The sequence below is a fragment of the Nesoenas mayeri genome, assembly GCF_963082525.1.
Source record: "Nesoenas mayeri genome assembly, chromosome: 13".
In the NCBI taxonomy this organism is placed as follows: Eukaryota; Metazoa; Chordata; class Aves; order Columbiformes; family Columbidae; genus Nesoenas; species Nesoenas mayeri.
The window spans coordinates 9,016,679-9,038,243 of NC_137550.1; the positions used below are offsets into that span (position 1 = coordinate 9,016,679).

The 21,565-nt window shown below is 43.4% G+C and overlaps 2 protein-coding genes across 2 annotated transcripts in view; both read right to left on the reverse strand.

Moving 5' to 3' along the window:
- Window positions 1-472: 472 nt before the first annotated feature.
- LOC308045398 (TLR adapter interacting with SLC15A4 on the lysosome-like) lies at window positions 473-7,428 on the reverse strand. Its single transcript, XM_080352662.1, has 6 exons — window positions 7,070-7,428; window positions 6,493-6,644; window positions 5,859-5,956; window positions 3,563-4,283; window positions 2,474-2,563; window positions 473-629 (listed from the first exon to the last, which is right to left on the reverse strand). The coding sequence occupies exons 4-5, from the start codon at window positions 4,234-4,236 to the stop codon at window positions 2,557-2,559; spliced, it is 681 nt and encodes a 226-aa protein (XP_080208788.1). The 5' UTR covers window positions 4,237-4,283; window positions 5,859-5,956; window positions 6,493-6,644; window positions 7,070-7,428; the 3' UTR covers window positions 473-629; window positions 2,474-2,556.
- Window positions 7,429-10,661: 3,233 nt separating this feature from the next.
- SH3BGRL (SH3 domain binding glutamate rich protein like) overlaps window positions 10,662-21,565 on the reverse strand; it is a 32,210-nt gene continuing 21,306 nt past the window's right edge. Inside the window, exons 2-4 of the mRNA XM_080352526.1 lie at window positions 19,990-20,175; window positions 16,628-16,708; window positions 10,662-13,790 (exon numbers count right to left, since the gene is read on the reverse strand). Of these exons, the coding sequence (XP_080208652.1) occupies window positions 13,758-13,790; window positions 16,628-16,708; window positions 19,990-20,175 (300 nt within the window). The 3' untranslated portion in view covers window positions 10,662-13,757. The remainder of the gene's footprint in view (window positions 13,791-16,627; window positions 16,709-19,989; window positions 20,176-21,565) is intronic.

A 21,565-nucleotide genomic window follows, 5' to 3' on the forward strand; every position in this document is an offset into this window, starting at 1 on the left:
TACACAACTGACGCTATATTTAGGAAAGACGCTGTCTCCACTCAACCTCAAGGAGAAGCAGCGTCAGACACGGAAATCCCCCACAAACCCCAGTGCTCCTCCTGAGGCTGGTTTGAAAGCCAGAGCTCCTGTCTCTGCCCTTGTCACTGCCCAGGTGAAGTTCCTCAGACTTTCAGCACTGAGATATCAACAAATAGGAGAAGTAACAAGATGTCAGATTATTTCCAAGAAATAGGAATTTAATAAGATTGTCAGGCCAGGGCCATATTTTTTTCTCCCTGAAAGGGAGCGCCAAACAAGCATCCCAAACAAAATAAAGTCCTGATAGACGTAGTACAAAGGGGAGAAAGGAGCAATATCTACATGGGGCAGGATGGAAGATCTTCAGCCTCTTGGGATTCATGGGTCAATACTAAACACTTTTATTTCCACCTAGAAGCCCACAGGCAGCCAGGACACAGTACATGGTAGTGGCAGTTTGTTAGCGGCTGCTGAGCTGCGCAGGTGGGTTATATTCCCGATAGATTGATGGGGTTATCACAAATAAATTAACCCAAAGGAGATGCAGGCAGGAATTAAGTGGTGAGGTTCTTCTGGTAAAGAAAATTAAGTTGGAAACCTCTGGAAACCTATATGTAAAACAGGAAAAAAAAAATCATAATAATTTAACATATAAAGTAGTAGAGAGAAAGCTGGATTACAATCTTTCTAGATTTTAACCTGCAGAATGTAAGAACAGCAATTGGTGGAAACTTATTCTGCACACCTGGGCATCCTTTTTGTGGCAAATAATCCTTGCTCCAGATAGAGGTGAATTTTGAGATTTATTTGCCAAATGGTTGTAAACCTCTGGAAATTCTGAATTAAAGTACCAAAGGAAACCACCGCTAGATCTGGCATGTGATGGATACCAGAAAAATTGAGTCACCTTCTATGGGGGCTTAATTCCCACCACTAACCACAGAGAGCAGGCTGCAGAATGACATCCTAATTATAAGTCTCAGTTAATTGGATTCATTAACTTCCAAGCCCAGTTTACTCGGGGTCCTGGTCCCAGAACTTGATGAACGTTTGTCTGTGGGGAAAACAGAAAGAGAACTGGAAATAAAAGCAAAAATTCTCTGCCAGTATTTCTCCTCCATTTTCAGATTTTTTGGCACATGGCTAAACACAACTGCCAGCCAGAATTCAGCCACGTGTGTCTGACCTGTAAAACACAGCACTGCTTTCGCTTGTAACAAAATACAGCTGCTGGCTGTCAGCAGTACAGAAAAGCGCTCCTTTTACGGGATTTTTCCCCAATGTAATTTGAGTTCACTGAGCCCTTTTCTCCTGCTGGTGAAAACGGGCACAGCTCCCTTCCCACAGCACACGCGACGTTTTGCGGACTATTTGACACCACATACAATGACACACACAGCAGCAGCCACATCCTCCTTCTCCTCCTCCAAAACAAGCCCCATGAAGGAGCAATCTTCACATAAATACAGCTTATTAAGGGTCCCATACACTTTTTTTTTTGCAATTTTCTATCTCTGCAGAGGCCAAAACAGGCACAATTTTAACTAAGCCCCATCCTACAGTTTTTATTGCAGTAAATGCAACTAATCAGTAAGGTAATTTACTTAAGAGCTTCAAGGTGAATCCCTCGTGAATTGAAATCTTCTCGATGTTCTGGAGCATTCTTTCAAGCATTCTGATATTCTCATTCTAAATGCCAATTCAGAGATTATTTTTTACAGAGCACAACTACTAAAGATGCTGGATTAAAAAAAGAAAAAGGCAAAAAAACCCTACAAAACCCAATAAACAAGTTTGATCTCTTCAAAGGACTGATCAGTTGTCAAGGGCCTTGATTTACAAACACAAATATATTTGCATTTGATGTATTGTTACCTAGAGATCACAAGATCCTTCCTATGTTCTTAGAGGGCTGACAAAGATTTCTTAAAAATGCATACGATGCACCAGAGTTTAAGAGCGGTGTCTCAAAGACAAAGGTGGGTTTTGGTTATATTAGTTGTTCCACAGCAAGCTCACGGAGCGGCTCTGATTTATAACTTATCCCATCCCTACACATCAAGTGGCATCAGGAACCAGATAAAAGGATTTAACTAGGGTGCTAGTGTGCATTTTCGGAAGCTTATAAGTGTATAAATCTAGTTGGTTGTGAGATTTGGGGTTTGGATTTCATTACTACAACCCCAGAACTGCAGTGGTGGCAAACCCTACTGCTAGCGCAAGTAAAGAGGTTTCCTTAGAGAATATTATAGAAGGAAATTTCCGCAGTCCAGGTCAGAGTCTCATTCATTCATCATTTTACAACGGTGACACAGTGATTAATTTCCAGTTGAAACACTTGTTGTGAAGAAGAAATAGAAAAATAAAATGGGTTCTAAAGCTAAGTAACAAAATCTCCATATCAAAATCCACATCTAAGTTTGCAAAGGAAGATGAAGAAAGTTTGCAATACCTTCTCAGGAACGCTGCCGTCGTCTTCACTTGCTGAGGCCGCAGGCGCTTCATTCCCAAGGAAATAACGGCAGAACGCATTTACTAAAAACTGAGATGTAACATAAAATAACATACTGACAGAAAGCTGAGTGGATTTCAAGTAAGAGGTAAGGATTTATTGAAAAGAAAGAATAGTTTTACAGAAAATTAACTACTTTCACAATCTTGATCAACTAATCACATGGATTTTCATTTTAATGTGCTCCAGCCATGCAGTGCAAATGTACATGTGCACCAATATCAGTGCCTGGATTCATGTTTCATGTCAATACATGATAATATACACAAAATAATCCAGAGTTCTGAAAATCTCCATCTGCCTACACGATTTTCAAAGCAAAGAAATATTTTTCATCCACTGTGATCAATGTTTGTAGGAGCAAAGGTTGAATGTGAATGTCCAAAACTTGAGTTTCAGCTCATTCAAAATCCAGCAAATTTGATTCTATTTACCGGCTGGATCAGTCTCTTATAGCAAAGTTTTACCAGCACACATCTTTATTTTTTTATGGCAAAGGAAAATTCAATGGTACAGGACTATAATTACAGCCAGAGTCTTAGATGGAGGACACACACATTATAAAAATATGATTGACTAGTATTTTAGAGCCAAATTAGTTTCAAAGTCTGTATTAGAAAAAACAGGAAACAGTGACCTCTGCTAACAAAGTACAGTTTAAGCCTTAAAATGTTTATTTGAAAAAGTCAGTAGTGTGCAAATATTTTCAATTCCCAATCTAATCCTTGGAGAGAAATATTCTTATCTGACTGGTATTCACCTCCTCAGCTGAGCAGACGCAATCACATCAAGTCCACCCTGCAGCTCTTTTTGGTGCACGCTGGGTTTGAGATTTGTAAGTTTGGAGTACTAAATTCCAAACTGCTTCTGTTTGTAGTGCTGCACAAGCTAAACAAAGCTAAAGAGTGCAGGAGCACTTCTCTGGCTTTGGCCACTTCGGTGTTCTGCTCCTGCGATATCTGAAAGCTTATCTGGCTCAGGTTATTCCTTATCAAACTACAAGCAAGGAGGTTCGTTACAGAAACACACCTGGTCAAGTGTTCTTCAAAAAACTGTTTATAGAACTCTGCTACTTTGGTTTCCATGTAATTGTTGAGCACGGAGTTGGAAAGAGGCTCCTCACAGAGCACGATGCTCCTTTCTCCAGCGTCATCTGCAGGCAGGGACTTCATCCAGGGCTTTTCGGGATGCTCACATGGAGGTGACAGCCCGAGGGGAATGTCTACGGACATTAAAACGGGGCCGTCGGGAAGTTCCTCGTACATATGGTCCAAAACACAACCTGAATCACACATGTGGTCTCCAACACGGTCTCCCCTGATGTGCAAGTCAGGGTAGTTCAGATAAATGCTGCTGCATGACCAGGATCTGTACAAATCCATCTCTTGAGCACTCTGCTCTCTGTTGGGGATGTGTAGAGCTGGTGACACAGTTCCTTTAACAAGCGTTTTCTCATCTTTCGCAGGTACCTCTCTTATGGGTCTCCACTGAGGACCGCTCCTGTGTTCCATCTGGCCGCTTCTAACAGAAATCTCATCCTGCTTCTCGGGTCCATCAGCAAAGCCTTTAATTTTGGGGTTGTCTACAAGTTTCTCTCTCCAGATTCCCTCTTTATCCTTTTCGGATGCACGAGATGTGCGAGGCTTCTCTTGATGACAGTTTTCTTTATAGATGAGGCTACATAAGATGCCTTCGGCCAACATGACGACAAGTGTGAGTAACAGTCTAATCACCAGAGCTCCATGTAGACCTGTGAGAGACAAACAGGCGGAGCACCTCAAACCCACATGGACAAAGAGTAGTCAAAATTGAACAATGCACTTTCATGAAGACTGATTTTTCTTTTTTCTCTAGAATACTTCTTTTCAGTAAAGTGTATGCTTTTCTACAATTGCAACCTCTCTACCATGTCAACAAAAAAATCATTCTGAAGATATATGAAGGACATTAACTGGGTTCTTCATCTGTAATATCACTTCTGATCTTTTAAAAGATATAAGATACCAGCTTGTCTTCCCCAATAGTGAGGAGTAGTATGCTTGTGTATCTATAGGCTTCACAGTTTTACTAAACGCACGTGAATAATTAACAGCTAGTCAACACACCTCAAAATAATCTACCATGTCTACCGACTCCTTATTGTTCCTTTTCAATTCTCCTACTGTTAAAGTCAAGGGGAATATTTCCATTTACAGCCAAGTCTGACCTGAAGCCACTAAGCAAGAGACCATCACCCATGCAAAAGATGAACGGAGGAAAATTCCTCTGTTCTTCAAATCTTCTTTAAACTCTCCATATTTCAAGTACCTTCACACACCTCTAGTGTGCTCATGGTTTGCAACAGAGGGGACAGGCAAGGCGTGAGGCAGTTTGACTGAACAGCACACAGTAAACCTGCCAAAACCCAGGACATACTGGCAATGCTATTTGAAAGACACCAAAAACTCTACCTATAGCAAGGGAAATTAAAGCTTTTCACACTGCTGGCAACTTACATCAGTAGTAATTCCATGCAAGTTTAACTAGATAGCTCTCCACACAAATTAAACCCCTGCAAATTTAATATGATATTTGATATATAACCAGAAAGATCCTCCTCACTCTACTCCTTTGCTTCTAACTGTCAGCAACCAAACCATATAATCTGGTTCATTTGTTCTGCAATGAAACCTGATGCACTGGGTCACTTTAATCCCAGGACTCCTTCCGGAAAGCTATTCTAATGCTCTAATTACTTGAGAGATGGAAATTTTCAACTTCCCTCCTAAATTTACACATTGCCACAGTACAACCATTTGCTTTTTTCTCTTTCAGCATTTTTTTAGCTTTAATTGCACTGTTTCCTCCCTGAAGCCAAAGGTAACACTGGAATTGTGATATGTGCACAAGTGAGACCAAAGCAGAGGAGAACTTCAGTATGCCATGCCTTCTCCTGCTTATATTAGCGTAACTGTTCATCTATGGAACCATTTACATAGGCAAAACAATATTCTCTTAGGCACTTAAGGGTCTAAGGAAACTAAGTGCCATTTTGGAAAGAGACAGTGCTTATCTGGCAGTCTAAATCTTGCTGAACATCAATGGAATTTGGCATGCTGCTTGCCTCATTTGCTTCTGAAAATCAGGACACAGGTAGCCAGAGCCCTATGTGCTAAAAAAATTAGCTGTATTGCTTTGAAAAAGCTCATAGTGTCAATGTAGAGCTAAAATATGGTAATCTGAGCAAAACTGCTCTCTTTCAAATAAAGTGAATGGTGCCTACATTGTGGAACAAAGCATAAGGAAAAAAAAGGGGAGGGGAACAGTAGAAAAAGCCTCGACTTACCAATCCTAGTCGGGTAAGAGAGGCGGATAACTGCATCGCCCAGAGCTCTCCTGCTACAAGAGAACAGATTCTTACATACTCTGTCTGCACTGCTGTGTCTGTGGAAAGAAAAAACAAACCAACATACACATGATTTAGTTCGTCACTTTTTCCTTTCAAAACAGAAGTGATCCCACTGGAAGAGCGCGCGGGTTTGAATACAAAGCGACAGTAAATCTAAAAGAGGATGTTAAAAAAAATGAATTGAGATGTTTGTGGCGCAACACTGCTGAGCTCCCAACGGCCACAACACGTCACTTAAGAACAGCAAAGGTGGCTGAGGGATCGGGACGCCAGGATGTTCAAAACAACCTGAATTCCACCAGCAGAACTTCAGTTCTGTTCTGTCATCCACCTGACTTACGGAGGCGATGTTATTTACACCATTTCCTCTTTTGAAACAAATGGCAAAATTTATGGTCTCGTGACCTTCCTCTGATGGGGAAGAAGTTGCCAACTTCATTTAAAGAAGATTTTGATGAAATATCATTTGTCTGGAAAGCACAACTATGAGAATCTGAAACCAGCAGCCAACAGAAAGCTGTGAACCGTCTTGTTCATCACTGATCAGAGATACTTTGGCCTTGAAAATCACCTGTCTCAATGGCACGTCGGAGATGTCCCCATGGTGGTTTTGGTGGATCCTTCGCACAGACTGAAGGAGAGCTCAGGCGCTGAGCCAAACCACTGCCGAGCGCTACATCCCGCCCACAGACAGTCTGCTGATGCCTTTTCCCAATCTCGTTTCTCTCAAAAGATTCAAATAAATAAGTAAATAAATCAGAAGCTGAATCTCATCCAATCGCTAGACAAAAGCTCTGAAATCAGACTGTTTAGTGTAATGATAGGAGTGAGACACAAATGTAAAATAAAACTAGAACGTAAAGATAACATTACAGCAGCATATTGATTGCAACCCGTCATTCAACATGTTTTGGCAGTAACGATGCACATTAGAAATGAATTAATAAAAAGTCTGGAGTAACTATGGCCATACAGGTCCAATGGAGTCTCTAAAGTTATTCCTCTTCACTGCTTTCCACCTCTATTTCACAAAATATTCCATTTTTATGGAGGCAAAATGAAAGTTATATTTATTCTGAGTAAATTTATATAAAACTTACTTCACATTTAAAGGCAGCTTAAAATTACTCTATTTTTAATCATCTTACATGACTAACTTCTGTGCTGGTAGATGCAGTTGTGGCTTCAGCAGAGGACTCATGGCCCTGTCCTGGAGGGGATCAAACCCCACAGGAAACAGAGTGGTTCAAATTCCATCTGGTTTTAAACCTTATCTCCTTCGCCGAGCAGGTACTTGGTGCCAGCCGCAGCCCTGGCCTTGCTGCAGCAGCTTCAATAACAGGGGAAGAAATCAAGTTAAGTTATTAGTCTTGAGTGATTAAAAACAAGTCACCTTTCACTTCAACTGTACTCAGGCATCAAATGCATCAATATTCAAGGAAATTAATAACTTCCAATCACAAAGATTTTACAAAAAAACCCTCATTTACAAGAATAAAATCAGAAAAAGACAAAAGTTATTTCAGAAGCTGAAAGCAGACTGGAGTTAGAAAAAATAGGCAGCACGACATGTCTGAATCCCGAGGCTGAACATATAAAGCAAGATTAATATAATGACTATATAATTCTTATAGTGAAAAAATAATACAGCATTGTGCTATTACCATGCACAATCACCATATTACACTAACTATAGCAGCATGCAAACGAAGTCCCGAGTTTCAGCCCAGATTATGCATTTTATGTGCCCATAACCGTGAAACATAAGTTGACCACATTATATATTTTGTTTGCAGTTTTGTTGTGTTTTTCACACAGAGCTGCTCCAATTCGCCTCCCATTTAAACCAGCAGTTGCTTCACTTTAACGAGCTCAACTTCTCGAGTTTTCAAGCACCTCCCTGCACAGCAGCTCCTCTTTTACCGAAATACACGTTCCAGCCCTTCCGTGCCGCCTCTTCCCACAGATTTAACCCCAAACCCGCGTGTCTCCGCTGCCACCTCCCGGCCCGCACACGGGCCCAGCCCCGCACGGCTCTCTGTGCAGCCGAGAGGCACCAGCTGGGGTGCGAAAATGCTTTTTAAAATAAAATAGAAAGCAGCCCAGTTTCGCAGTGCAGCCCCGGACGGACACCCGGGGCCGGCCCATCGCAGCGGCCTCGGGCGGGGGACGAGCCCCGGCGCTGCGGGGAGAGCGGCAGCACAGGCTCGGAGGAGGCTGTGGAGAGAACGCGGAGAGCTCCGGCCGCCCCCGCAGGCGGTGGGGCCGTTTCCCGGCGCGCTGGACGCTACTAGCCGGGGCGCCGGGCTGGCAGCTCGCCGAGTGCAGGGCAGAACTGCTCCGGGCCCGCTGCACAAGTAGCGCAGCCGCCATCGCTCCCCGCCCCGCCAAGCTCTCGAGGGGGCGGGCCTTCGCGCTGACTGACAAGAGGAACGGCCAATGGAGAAGGCGGGACAGGCGCGCCATTGCCCGCCTCCGGGCTCAAGTACCCGAGGGACGGCCCTGCGCGCTGACTGACAAGAGGAACAGCCAATGAGAAAGGTGGAGCAGCTCGCCTCTGTCGCTGTATGGCGGTTGGGTGCCGCAGCAACGGCCCGAGCCGGTGGCCGCGGGGGGGCTGCGGGAGCCGTTAGGGCCCGTCAGAGCGGCGGGAGCGCGGCCGGCGGAGCCCCGGTTGGTAGCGGCGGCTCCTCGGCTGCTTCCACAAGGCAGGGTGAGGCGGAGCCGGGCCCAGGCGCTCGGGGTTGGGCGTTAATGGACTGCGGGACGAGCGGCTCAGCCAGTCGGTGAGCGAAGGCCCCGCGGCCGGGCCCGTCCCGGCCCTGCTGAGGGGAGCGGGGCTGAGCCCGCTCGAAGCCGCCGGGCCCCTGGGCCCATTACATTTGCATTTAATGCCATGGCCATGGTTAGGAAATACGTATCTGATCGCATGCTGTTTGCATATACAAAATATAACTTCTCCGGTGTGCCTGGAAAGGCCTCAAAAAGGCATTGAAGCCATGTGGCAATTACACTGCAGGTGATGGTCTATTAACGATGGTGCTTGTTTGGGTGTTTTGTGTTCTTTTTAAGGATTTTGAGGCGTTACAGCAAGCGCCTGAAAACAAGTCTCCAGGTCCCTGAAGATGTCTTCATTAGCCAAAGCTCTGAGAGAAGGAATTAATATAGAGGGCCCAACTCTGATACTTTGTGATTGCAACATCCTAAATACATGTATTTTGCGTACTCAGAAAACTCAGGGTACTTGGTACTTACCATGCCACGCTCCGTACCTCCTGGAATAAGACAGCGGTATCTACGTCAGCACCTTAAGTTGACATTTAGAATGTTTTTGCATTTCCCAAAATGTTCCCAAAAGTTTACCAATACAGTTCAAAATTGTTAATGATAAACTTAAAAAAAAATATTTGTAATGAACCTTTCAATCTAAAGCATTCTACCAAGATCACATTATAGGGATAAATCACAGAAAATAATAATAGATTAGTCCTTTGAAAAAGACTTGACGATGTTGATAAGTCTTATTTCTTGCATTTCTCAAATTATGGGCCTGAAAGCACAGGACTAGGAAATACCTTCTTCTGATGTTAAAATCTCTCTCTCTCTGTAATATATATATATATATATATACACGTATATATATATATATACACACATATATATATACACACACACACATATATATATATATATATACTCTCTTACCAGTAGTGCAGCTGCTCGGGAGACACTCATTTCCTCAGCTGCTTTTGCTGACCCTCAAATTAACTCAATCTGGGTCTCCAGAAGGGACTAGCAGATGCCTGTCCCACCACGCACGCCTCACACTGGCATTGCAAGACACTTCTGGTATTTGAAATACGTGCAACACGAGCTGAACGATGTAATCAGACTTCACAGAATTTTCCATGACAGATTATTAGATGAGAAACGAATAAAATCTCACATTAATTGGTAGAAAAGTTTTATTGTTACAGTGCAGACCATTGTAACCTGAAACAGCAAGTAAACATTATATGCACACATGCAGTTTGCTTTTCTAACAGGTTTTTGAAAACAATTTGTATGGAGTTTAACATTAATGAATAACAGTTTGGTATTTTAAGACTTTTTATAAACAAGAAAACCAGAGATTTTTCTGGCTTATACAAGTGAAGTGTATATACAGGGAAAGTAAATGGGATTCATTCTAGTCAGAAACGGCATTAGAAGCCCTTTTATGTTATCTTACATTATGGACCATTTTTAAGACACTGAAGAAGGGCAAGTGTGAAAGACAAGTGATAAACACCATTAAGACATCAGTGGAATGATGGCCTCAGTTGCACAGAAAAATGATGCTACAAATAAAAACTTGCTCACAAACCACTCTGCAAATAATTGAGTTCCTGGTGACTTCAAGTCTGGGATTAGGTCAAATCCTCGTGTGGTTTAGGACTGAAAACGCATCGGTTGCAGCTGTACAGATCTTGAAGGTGGCACGAAACCTCAGCCTAAAAAGCTAAAAAGATTTTACCTGCTGGATCTACCAGGCAAGTGGAGAAGGTAAAAAGTGAACAGTTCTAGTTTAAAAATTTATCCTACACCGCCCTCTGGCAACACAAATATTAAATAACATCGGGCCCCTGCTGTGAGCAGCATAAAGCTAATTAATTACATGTTGCAAGAAAAGCAACTGAGATTGTTGAGCAAGCTCTACGGCAGGGGGTGAAGCAGAAGCATCCTGTCCGCTCTCACTTTGTAACTGCCTGGAGGAAAAGTGGGGAAGCAGGTTAATTACGAAGGTGTTTGGTGCTCTCTTAAACCCCCCCAAAACTCCCAGAGACTATTTTGGGTAGGAGTACCCTAAGTAATTATTAATAAAACCATTAGTTGCAAGAGGTGAGAGATCCAACCCAACAGATTGAACGTGCAGCAGCAGTGGATGTGTTACATTTGCCTTGCTCTATAGATCCTGTAGATCTAAAATAAAGCAGTATTGTCATTTGAAAACTCCTTTCAGCTTACGGGACCGCTTCAAACCATGAACAAATCATGCAAACAAGTCAAATTGTGTGAGAAAGCATTCTAAAACAACTTTATTGGAATGATACAGGAATGGTTAATGTACAGGTTAAATCCTCAATGCCTGCCTTCTACATAGGAAAAAAAAATTAAAGTGAACCAATTCAGTTCTTGCACCCATCATTAACCCAACACAGGTATGGGAAACAGAAAAATAGCATCTAGGCAACACGTTCCTAAATTCATGCAAGAGCTGCATGGAAATGAACGCAAGTTTTATACGCAGTCCTACAACAAAGAGCTATTTTCGGTACTTTTTTCAGTTTGTGTTGGTGCCTTGTTCCCTGGACAAAGAAAGAATTCAGTGTGGCCCAGCAGAGCCCGCTCAGGAATGCTGATACAGTTTGAACGCTACCACATGGCAGGGGCGGAGGACCAGACGAGGGAAGTGACTTTGCTTTCTTAAACTTGGCAATTTTCTTGACCGTCAGAATCAGAGATTGACCTCATTTCAGAATGTTTTGGGTCACTGAACTGACAGAATTTGGCAGCGACTTTCAATTACGGCTCCTCCAAAATAATGACTGTAATTCACAAAACTTAGACCAGATTTTCCTTACACAGGAAACGCAGCAAATTGGTGTGAGGAGAGTGACTTGTGTGTCACATTCCACTTTTTTCACCAGAGTTCACTTCACGATTCCTACATACTTTCTCAAAAACTTGACCATGAGTTTAGACACAGAGGAAGATAATGCCAATATTAAGAAAGAAAAATCACCTCGTCTCAAAAAGATGAAATCATAGTGAATAATAAAAATTGGGGCACTGAATTTAAAACACGACCTAACTTCCATTCCCAAAAAAAACAAATTTCACAAAATTTCAGTAATTACTGATAAAGCTTGTTAATGAAAAACCACAAACTCGTGTGTTAATTGAGAAGGAACGGCAACATTAACCTGCCCCTACGCCTTTGGATACAGCGCTGGCTTTTGTAAGCATGAGCTTCAAACTGACTGCCAGGCTCCCAAATCAGGAAAGATTAAAGATGAATTAAATGTAATTTTAATAAGGAACTTGGCTCCAAGTTGGACCGTGCTCACCCGGACGCCCGTGGAGGTTCCACCGCGAGCTCTCCCGCAGCAGAGCTGCTCTCCAGCCACAGCTGCATTTCTCTTTTAACAGATGTTGATAAAATCAGTTGTAATGAACAGACCAAAAAGCCCAGAGAAATGCTGGTGAGGAAAGTATTTAATTACTGCACTTTAGAACATCTTTGTAAATGTACGTTTTTACTTTTATCCTGTTGCTAATTTTAGACTTCAAAACGATGAACTGCAGCCTGTTTCAGAAAGTATTTCAGAAGCATCGCACACGTTTTACGGCGTTGGTGTAAAATCACCGCGTGGCGCTGATCAACCTTTTGCTGATCTGCACCACCTGTTCCTCTGTCTTCATAAAGCAAAGAAAATCAAAATGTGTGTGTGCAGAGCTCTTAGAATGATCCTCTAACTACAGCAAGAACTAATTATCTTTCTTACTGTCTTTGATGCTTTTGGGGAATAAGTACATTATGTGGTGCAAAATGCATTTCCAATTACCCACACACTTTTAAAACCTGTTTCTTATCCTTTGGGGCACTTGTAATTATTCGTATTTTTGCAGAATATGGCCAAGAAATACAGACTATCTCAAGCACTAGGAGGACAGGTTAATATTGCACATGGTAAATTCACCAATACCAGACACTTTAATAAATTCACAATTCCTGTAACAGCTTCATGATATGGCAATACCAATGGAAAAAAAAAGGTTTTAAACCTTAAGAAAAAAGTCTTGCTTAACTGCAATATTTCTTGCTAATCAGACATTTATTTCCTCATTTGAAAAAATACTGTATTCATCTAATGCCTACTTGAACATGCGGTAAGATGCCTAACGCTATAAGCAGTGTGAAGTGGTATTTTTGTAGAGAAATACATTAAAGGCTTTCACCCTTACACAGGTAAGGAAATGCCATTTCTGGCTGTTTTGGCTTATTTGCAACATTTCCTGGGAATTAGCGCATACTTCACTGAGGTGCAGGGAATCTCGCACACAGATGTGTCCTCAAGTCATGTGTAGGCAGCTCTCCAATGAACTTGTCAATAAAAGGCTGCCCATTGCCCCAGATCCCTTTTTCTTTGTCAAAAGAGCCCACACAGATCGCTTACATGAGAAATACATGGCATTTTTTTTTTAAACCATCTGTACAGTGTGTAACAAATACGAATCTTAAATATCCAACAAAGGAACAAACACAACTTTCAGAAGTGACTACAATGGCTATACTACATGATACAACCTACAATTTCATCTGAAATCAGAAAAGACACTGGAAAATTGCTGTGTAATGCAGTAACATTTTTGAGGCAACTCAGGCATTAAAGTTTGTATCTGACAAGGTTTTAGATGCTGTTCCTTGTTTTCCATATTTTAAATAGTTGGATCTTTAGGTATAACCCCATCTGTATTATTAGTACTAAAATAGTTTCTTGAAATTTACACAAACTGGACAAATTGCCAAGAAAGTAAAACCACGTGAAAATTATTCACGTCTAATTGTTTCAGTTTCCTATGCTTCCAACTTTGTAATAATCCACTCCGTGCTCCCTACCTGTATGTTCACATTTTCGTCTTGTGGTCAGATTTGCATTATGCACGGTGAATGCTGCAAGCACCAATCAAACCTTAGAAATCACATCTACATTTCTTGAAGCAGAGACAATTGTACTATTTTATAAAAAGCTGTGGAAATTCCCTTTACAGAACATTTAAGGCAGTTGAAATTCACGCTTGCTGCTTTGCCAGTGCTTCGGCTTCCTGAAACAGAATGGAATTACAAATATTAGTGCTGTATGAAAGGCGACAACTCACACATACCTATGTTAGGCACCAAAATATAACAAAAATTGCAGCAATACGTGATTAAGAATTAAGCAGCACTGAACTCAACTCAAGCGAAGTCCCCACTGCCTACGGTGATGTTATAAAACAAGTCCCACACAGTGCTGCCTTTAACTCAAGCAGGACCTGCAGGAATGTTCCAACCTGTGCCCACAGCCAGTTTTGACCATAATAGTTTAAAACCAAAAAAGATCAGATATAACAAGTTATCTTTCATTTCGTGTTAGGACACAAGAACTCTTCAGGGATCTGGACAGCCCTGGTGCCCTTTGGCTACACAAAAACATTCCTCTGGAGCCCCTGAGGTGAGGAACAGCTGAAGCAGTTTACCAGACAAGCCTCGACCAATTCTCAGTGGTTCGGAAGGAACATTAAAAAACAATCGCCTGCACTTTTCAGTCTCCTTTCAACCTTCAGTCACGTAGTCACAAATGGAAACAGAATGACAATGGAAGAAATGCAAGAGGAATTTTTTTCTGAAGATGGTTTCTGCAAGTGTGCTTTTGACTGAAGATTAATTTAATTACTTGTTAGCAGCGACACGACCTACAAAAGAATGGACAGTCACAATTTGCAGCACTTCAGGATGGACAGCGGGGTTTATTTTAAAGGAAAAAGTTCAACATCTGCTAACCTCGACTTTCATGTAATGGAGTTGTATGCTTTGAAGAGTGTGTAGAAATACTGAAGAGAAGACATTCAAGAATATCATTGTGAACATGAGCCAGCATGCTAAACAAAGGAAAAAACAAGAGGAGAAAGGACTAAGAAGGGAATTTCTGAGGCTTGTAAGAGATGGCAGGAAGCACCACGCGTGTCTGCGTTATCTCGGACGCAGCGGATCGTTTGGGTTTCCCTGGCTCTGTGCCCGAGTGCCTCACATCCTCCTGCCTTTTAACTGGGGGCCGTGGGAACAGGCTGGCTCGGGTCTGTGCTCTGCTCCTCCGGCCGCTTGTCACGGGTCATGCTGCTCGTGCTGGGGCATCCTATCAGTTCATGGCAGAAAAGGCAGGTGAAAGATAAAGCAAGGAGTAAAAAGCACTACAAAGCCTGTGGCAAACAAAACAGGATGTTTGATATTCTCTAAAAGGCAAGTGGTTCTTTGAGTGGTGACAAAGAGGAGATGGTTTCCTTGGCTTTGTAACAACTCCATTAACCAGTTGTGCAAACCACAGAAGTTACATCTAGCTTTTTTTTTCTCCTTCCCCTAGAAAATGCAGGACAAAGTACTTATCTTCAAAACAAGCAGTGGTAAACTGGAGAGGTACTTCCCTTATCTCCAGGAAAAAGGGTACAAATAACTCAGAGAATCTGGTAACCTATTGGTCTTGAAGGTCAAACTCCATGTCTTTGGGTGTGGTGCTGCAAGTGACCTGGCTCCGCTGTTCACATTTGCCACTATCCTGCTTTCATACTTATTTTTCCCTCAAGGCCCCTCACTGAGCGTTCTTGCAGTCCTTAAAAATTAATCACAGCCTTTAACTCACAAAATCCTCTCTCTTTAAAACCCCTATCACCTGAAGTCGGGATATTTAAACTGAATGCCAGCGTTTCCCAGGATTTGTAGGTCCATTTGTGTCCCAAGCACAAACCAAAGCACCAGGGCTCAGTAAATTAATACTGGCCCTTTATGTTCAAACAATTTTCCAAATTTCTCACTATGACATTTGATGGAGGTTCGCTGTCCAGGTCCTCTCTTGCAATCGCACACAGGTTGTTCCCAGATTCCTTCCATTTTATGCAGCAGACACAAAGTCCTGAATTACAATCTCATATCCAAGCTGCACGCAGCTATATAAATGCCAATAATTCCAGCATGTACAAATCAGTGTCTCCTCCTCAGCAGCAGGCATCAGTTTGATTTGACATCATGTCGTTGTGGGATTGATCTACCAAAAGTCAGACCAAGAGCAGAATGCGCTGGGTACAAGGTCACTTATGCAAAGGTTACAAAGTGGAAAGGAAACGGCGTGTTTATCCCTTGGAACAAGAAACCTGGAAGTGACCTGGAGGATCCTGCTGCTGTCAAGTGAAACGTATAAAGCAGCCTTGTCCTATCCTATCAAAATCAAAAGGCGACTTCCAGCCCATTGCATCCGCAAAGCGGCAACCCAGTTGATAATTGGCAAAGGAAAAAGGCTTCAGATAACAAGCTGGAGGAAAAAATTACTCTGAAGCAAGAGCACATTATTTCAAAAAGTGACTCTGGTTTCAAGGTTATTTTCTAGTACAAAAATATCATCAAAACTTCACAGTAAGTTTATGGACTGAATTGAAGTAATTCTTTGGTTTTGTGACAACTTTTTTCATCTAGATTTCTTGTGCATTCTTCAGTGTAAATATTAACTACTCTTTCACTAGTTTCCAAAGTGTACAATTAAAGAAAATCCAGTGGTAAGAAACATTTATTACTAGTGAAGAACTTGACCCAGCTCTTCTTCCCAAAGCAACAAAAGCTTTTCCATTAACTTAAAAAGGAGCCGGGTGGCTCCACAGTGAGGATACCAAAAGAGCATCTCTACTGAACACTGAGTTTCTCTGGTAGGAGGAGGTTCCTTCTGGGCAACAGAGCATCCTCCAAATAAATCAGCACGTAACAACTGCATGTTGAAATCTGAAAGCTGAGTTTCTGGAGTATCAGACCAGCAGGTAGATTGACTGGGGCAACCACAGACCATGTAAAATATCCTATGAGCAGAGAAAAACAAGGTATAAAATGTAGGTTGTTTACTGTGAGCAATGTACACACGTACCTTTGAACCTGGTGGTGCAGTCAAGCCTAGAAACGCATACACGGCGTTGTTCTCTCGAGCTTCGAAGAAAGCTTCGTAGTCCTTCAGGAAGGGAGTCAGGAGATGGGGAAACAAAAGACAGAAGTATGAATTGTCAGAAACAATCACAGCTCAGTTTGGGGCATTACCCAACCCGCCATGACCAAACTGCTTCCTGTGGCTGAATGCAAAATTCAGAGCGTCACCTCAGATATTTATGATTAAAACTGATACCATAAAAAATTGTGCTGTCTGAGAAGTGCCAAGCTGGGAATTTCAGCATCTGTAGCAACACGATGCTGCTGTGAGGTGCTTCTGCCTTTCCCAGAGGGACAGTATCCATGGCGAGGTGGTTGTTGTCACTGCTCTGGCACGGATGTCCCTCCTGCGGGACGAGGCTGAGCCTGCACCTGGTCACCAAAAACATGGATGTCCCCAGCTGTCATTGCTAATCACTAATTAGTAACAGCAACTGCGCAACCATGGACATTAACTCTTAAACCTGTTAAAATGGGTAAAATGTAACTACTCCTACATGTATATAGCCCTAAAATAACATTCGGTCCTTTGAAGGCAGCTGAGAGGCTGATGTGGCTCCTGGTGAAAATGAGTTTGACACACCCCTATGTTAAAAGTTAAATTTAAACCTGTAAACTGAGAGTACATCCTTACCCATATAATGATTAGTCCGTGTAAATGACAGAAATCAAGTGGGACTGTTCACTGTACTCAGTGCACTGCAGTTGCTCTAGATACATACACACCCACCTCCCAAGAAAACTGAGGTAATAACAATGAAACAATAAAAGAAATACGCACACTTCCTTCTCTGCCCTTTTTTCTATTTGAGGCAGAACGCAGAGCTGTACACAAACATCACACCTGAGTTAGGACAGAGCAAGCGAAAAGCCCCCAGTGTGGCTCAGCACTGGCCATGCCAAGAACTGCCCAGATGAACCTAGGTCTGTGCAAGTTCCCCCTTGTCCAAGTTACCACATCCTTCCCTCGCTCCCATTTCCAAACTCAGCACGTATCTGTCCTGTGACTTTCCTTCTCTCTCCCTTCTTAACTGAAGCGACAGCACGAGCTTGCCTGAGCTCCGCTGGGGAATGTTTCGATGCAGGAGTGCTGGCTGAGGAGCCCCCGGGCAAGGCAGCAGCTCCGAGCAGGCTTGGGCTCGGCTTTAGTTGGGGAGGGAGCTGCCATTATGGGCACACGGCCTGGCTCACAGAAACCTAAGAAACTGCCAACGCTGTCTGCAAACAGCAGCGTGTTCAGAGCAGGGGCAGCTCTTGGAAGAGCAGCTGGAATAGAAGAAAGTCCACGGAGCAGAGGATTCAAGCTGCCCAGAGATCAGCGACGTCAGATTATTGTTCGATTTGTACAGGTAGCATTCAGGCACTAGTTTGATAAAAATGTGGATGATCGTGTTAAATCCTCCCTGAAGCCCGTTTGTTGACAGCACTGGGGCTGCTTGATAACAAAGGGGTTATTTATCTTCCTAGAGCACAGTTTGCTTTGCAGCATCTACCGGGAAAGGAATGCCTGTGACCGAGGAGCAGGGTTCATGCCGGCTTGCACAGCACCTATGGTAACAGCCGCCCTGCTGTGCTCAGGCCAAGAAAAGTCACTTTGCTCATTCCTCTGCCAGTTCCGCTGCATCAGATGAAACGAACAGGGAAGTTCATGCTTGAGATGGATCACATAAAGACATAAAGAGGTTAAAGTGTCTGGGCACAGAATTAACTTTTACCTTCCTGAAAGCTCAACTGTAATTTGAATCCAGGTACACGAACTGACATCAACCAAAATTTGGGGGATGAACTAAACCCTAGAAGGAACTGGTCTGAAGCATCTATACCCCTCTCCCCAAAATTACTGTATTCAGAACTGCCGTGGAGTGCAGCTGGGGACACATTAGAAGCAGCTCTGATCAGCAAGCATCCTGATCTGGGTGCATCCAGCTTTTTCTCTGCCTGTCCCACACCGCTGCACAGCAAAGCCCCATTTTGCTGCACGGCTGCAGCGATGCAGCAGAAATGTGGCAACATTTCACAGATAGAGGACAACTGCACAGTGATCTGCTTGTACCCTCGAAGCTCTGGTACACCGAGGCAGAAAGGTGATCTTGCTGCAGCTGGACTTCCCACTGGTACAGAAATATTTGCCTCTCTTTTTTGTTTGGTTTTCAAGAGAGGTAACTGAACAGAGATTTTCAGCTCTTTGTGACGAGTCCCTTCTCAGCTTTCAGCTGCAGACAACTATTGATCAGTACAATTGTTGCTCTAAACCAACGTCTTTCCATGTGACAACCAGTCAGTAAAATTGTGAGAGCGTAGCAGTACACCAGCTCACTGCGGATATTGTTTCAAGGTCTGCTTTTATTACAAGCAAGAAAAAAAATGCTGCTGTGTTGAGAATAATTTCTTTCAATGGCCACAGAATCACCTCACAAAGGTCCAGAACTGGCAGGTTCTGACTTACAGACTTTGTGGGTTGGGACCAGATTGAAAAATGAGTTAGAAAGCAACACATGACACCAGAGGAATGCATACTGTGAGCTCTTTTCAGAAGATATTCAGTTTTAAAAATAAAATTAACAGTTAATCTAATAAGCATTCGAGCATGTCCTGCTGAATAGAAGTGCTGCAGGGCAACTTACTTTTGATCAAGCATTAAAATAATTACAAGTAGGAATTGTATTTGCAACGTGAGTTTTAATCTGTTCAAGGCAACAGAGTAAGTGGACCGCAACAGCCTTCGTTTTGCAAGCAGTACACAAAAGCTGATCCCAAGAAGGATCAGAAAACCGATTTATGGTCATGGCAGACATCGCTTCATGTGAGCACTTATTTTGGCAGATGAACAGACTGCATGTGGATCTGGGATCCACATGTATCGGCAAACCCCGTGTAGACAGATCTCTGAACTCACTACAGAACTTAAAGCCAACACAACGGTGCCAGGTTTCTGTGAAGTGTTAGTTCACAATCATGGTGAACTGAGAATTAAAAATCCCTGTGAACTTTCAGAGCCATAAGAGGGGAAAAAAAAAAGGTATACACTGCAAGGTGGTGGTAGGCTCACTCCAGCAAGTAGCACAATGATCTGAGAATCAGGAGGTCCAAATTTAAATCTCTCCTCTATGGCAGAACTGGAATATTCGAGATCAATGATTACTAAAAGTCCAAGAGGAGGGTAAATGTCTGACACCTTTCACACCCCTCACAGTTTGCACGCGTGAACGTACAGCTGGCCAGGTCCTTCCCTGCTGACCCCAGCAGCGAAGCACAGCCTGTGGCAGCGAGGAAGAGGAGGGGAGGAGAGCTGGAGCCGTCCCTTACCCCAAGGTAGCGGCTGTCGTTGAAGAGCCGGGGCGGCAGCGGGTTCCCGCTCGCTGGCCGGCTGTCTTCAGGGACGTTCTCACGCATCCACTTCCGATTCTCCTCATTGGCAGCGATATCCTTCTCCTCAAACTCAATTTTGTTGGCTTCCAAGAAGCCTAAGACATCTTGTTGCTGCTTCTTAATCTGTCACACAAGAGGGAAAGGAGAGAAAGCAAAATCAGTCAAACCATTTTTTCTGCTGCCAATCACGCAACTCCATGGTTCAGTGTGGAAACAAAGGGAGTGCGAAACAGGCTGAAAATGGAAGCGTTATGAAAATTCTTAGAATAAAAAAATACCTTCTAAAGAGTCATACCTGAGCCTTGACTTGGCTATGCACCTCACTGGGGCGACTTCCCAACAGAGATCTCACAGAGTCATCATTAAGAGCTCAAACCAATTTTGGCTCATGTTTCTTTGGACAAAACAAAACAAAAAAGCCTCCTCTGCTCTGGGTTTCAGCAGCGGCAAGTACGGATTCTGGAGACCCCGCATCACCCACCCCTGCTTGTCTCAAGAAGCCTCTAGCACAGGCTGGGTGAGATCCCTCACCCCACACAGCCCGGTCTCTGCAGACTCACACAGCACCCAAGTGAAAAGCAGGATCCATGCGGCAAAGACTGTGCTGACTTTTTACGGGAAAGGTGGTTTTTATTACTGTCATATGTGAGTTATTGAGCTCCTGATACGGAGATGTTCTGCTTATGCTCTGTTCTTCCTCTGCATGACTTTACCACCATAAAGGAAATTACAACCATGCGCATCTTGGCAAACAATAAAAAAATGGGATTTAATGGGAAATTTGTTCTCTTCGAATTATTCCCTTCACTGCAAAACCAGTCCAAGGCCCGGCTTTAACCTAATTAAGCTCAGTGCAACAAAAGCAGCGCTCCGTCCAGATGTTGCAGTGCTTCTAAGCCAGGTCTAATTCAGCTTCCCCAAGCAGCTTCTCCATATACGGCCAAGGGAAAAGCAGCAGTTCTGGGCGAGCAGCCGTGCTGAGGTCAGGGCACGGCAGCCCAGAGCCAAATACAGAGCCTGAGCCTCCCCGGGGACACAGAGCTGGAGGGAGGGAGGGAGGCTTTCCTGCAGGAAAAGTGCCGCCAGGAAGGGGGATTTTGGGGGAGCAGAGCCCCATGTCTCCGCAGAGGAGGCAGCCGTGCCTTGGCAGTCTGAGCACCCATAGACTCGGTTTTAGCAGCTCCTTTGGAGCCGTTGTTGCTGGCTGCACGAGAATCTGGGTTAAACTAGATCTTGGTGGGGCGGTTTGTTTTTAAAGAACCTGGACGGGTAGATCCCCCCTGTGTCTAGTTCAGTGGGGTGCAAAGGGATCGGTCCTGCTGCCCTGAGACCCAGCGGGAAAGGTGCCTGCCCAGGGCTGCAAAAAAACAACATAATTCCCCCTAAAATGTCAGCAGAGGAGCCGGTAAACTTGATTAGCAAATACCTTTGTACCCTTAAACCAAAGAATATTGGTGGGCATCAGCTCATTGTCATCATGGCTAAAAATAAATAAAAATGGACAAGTTAATAC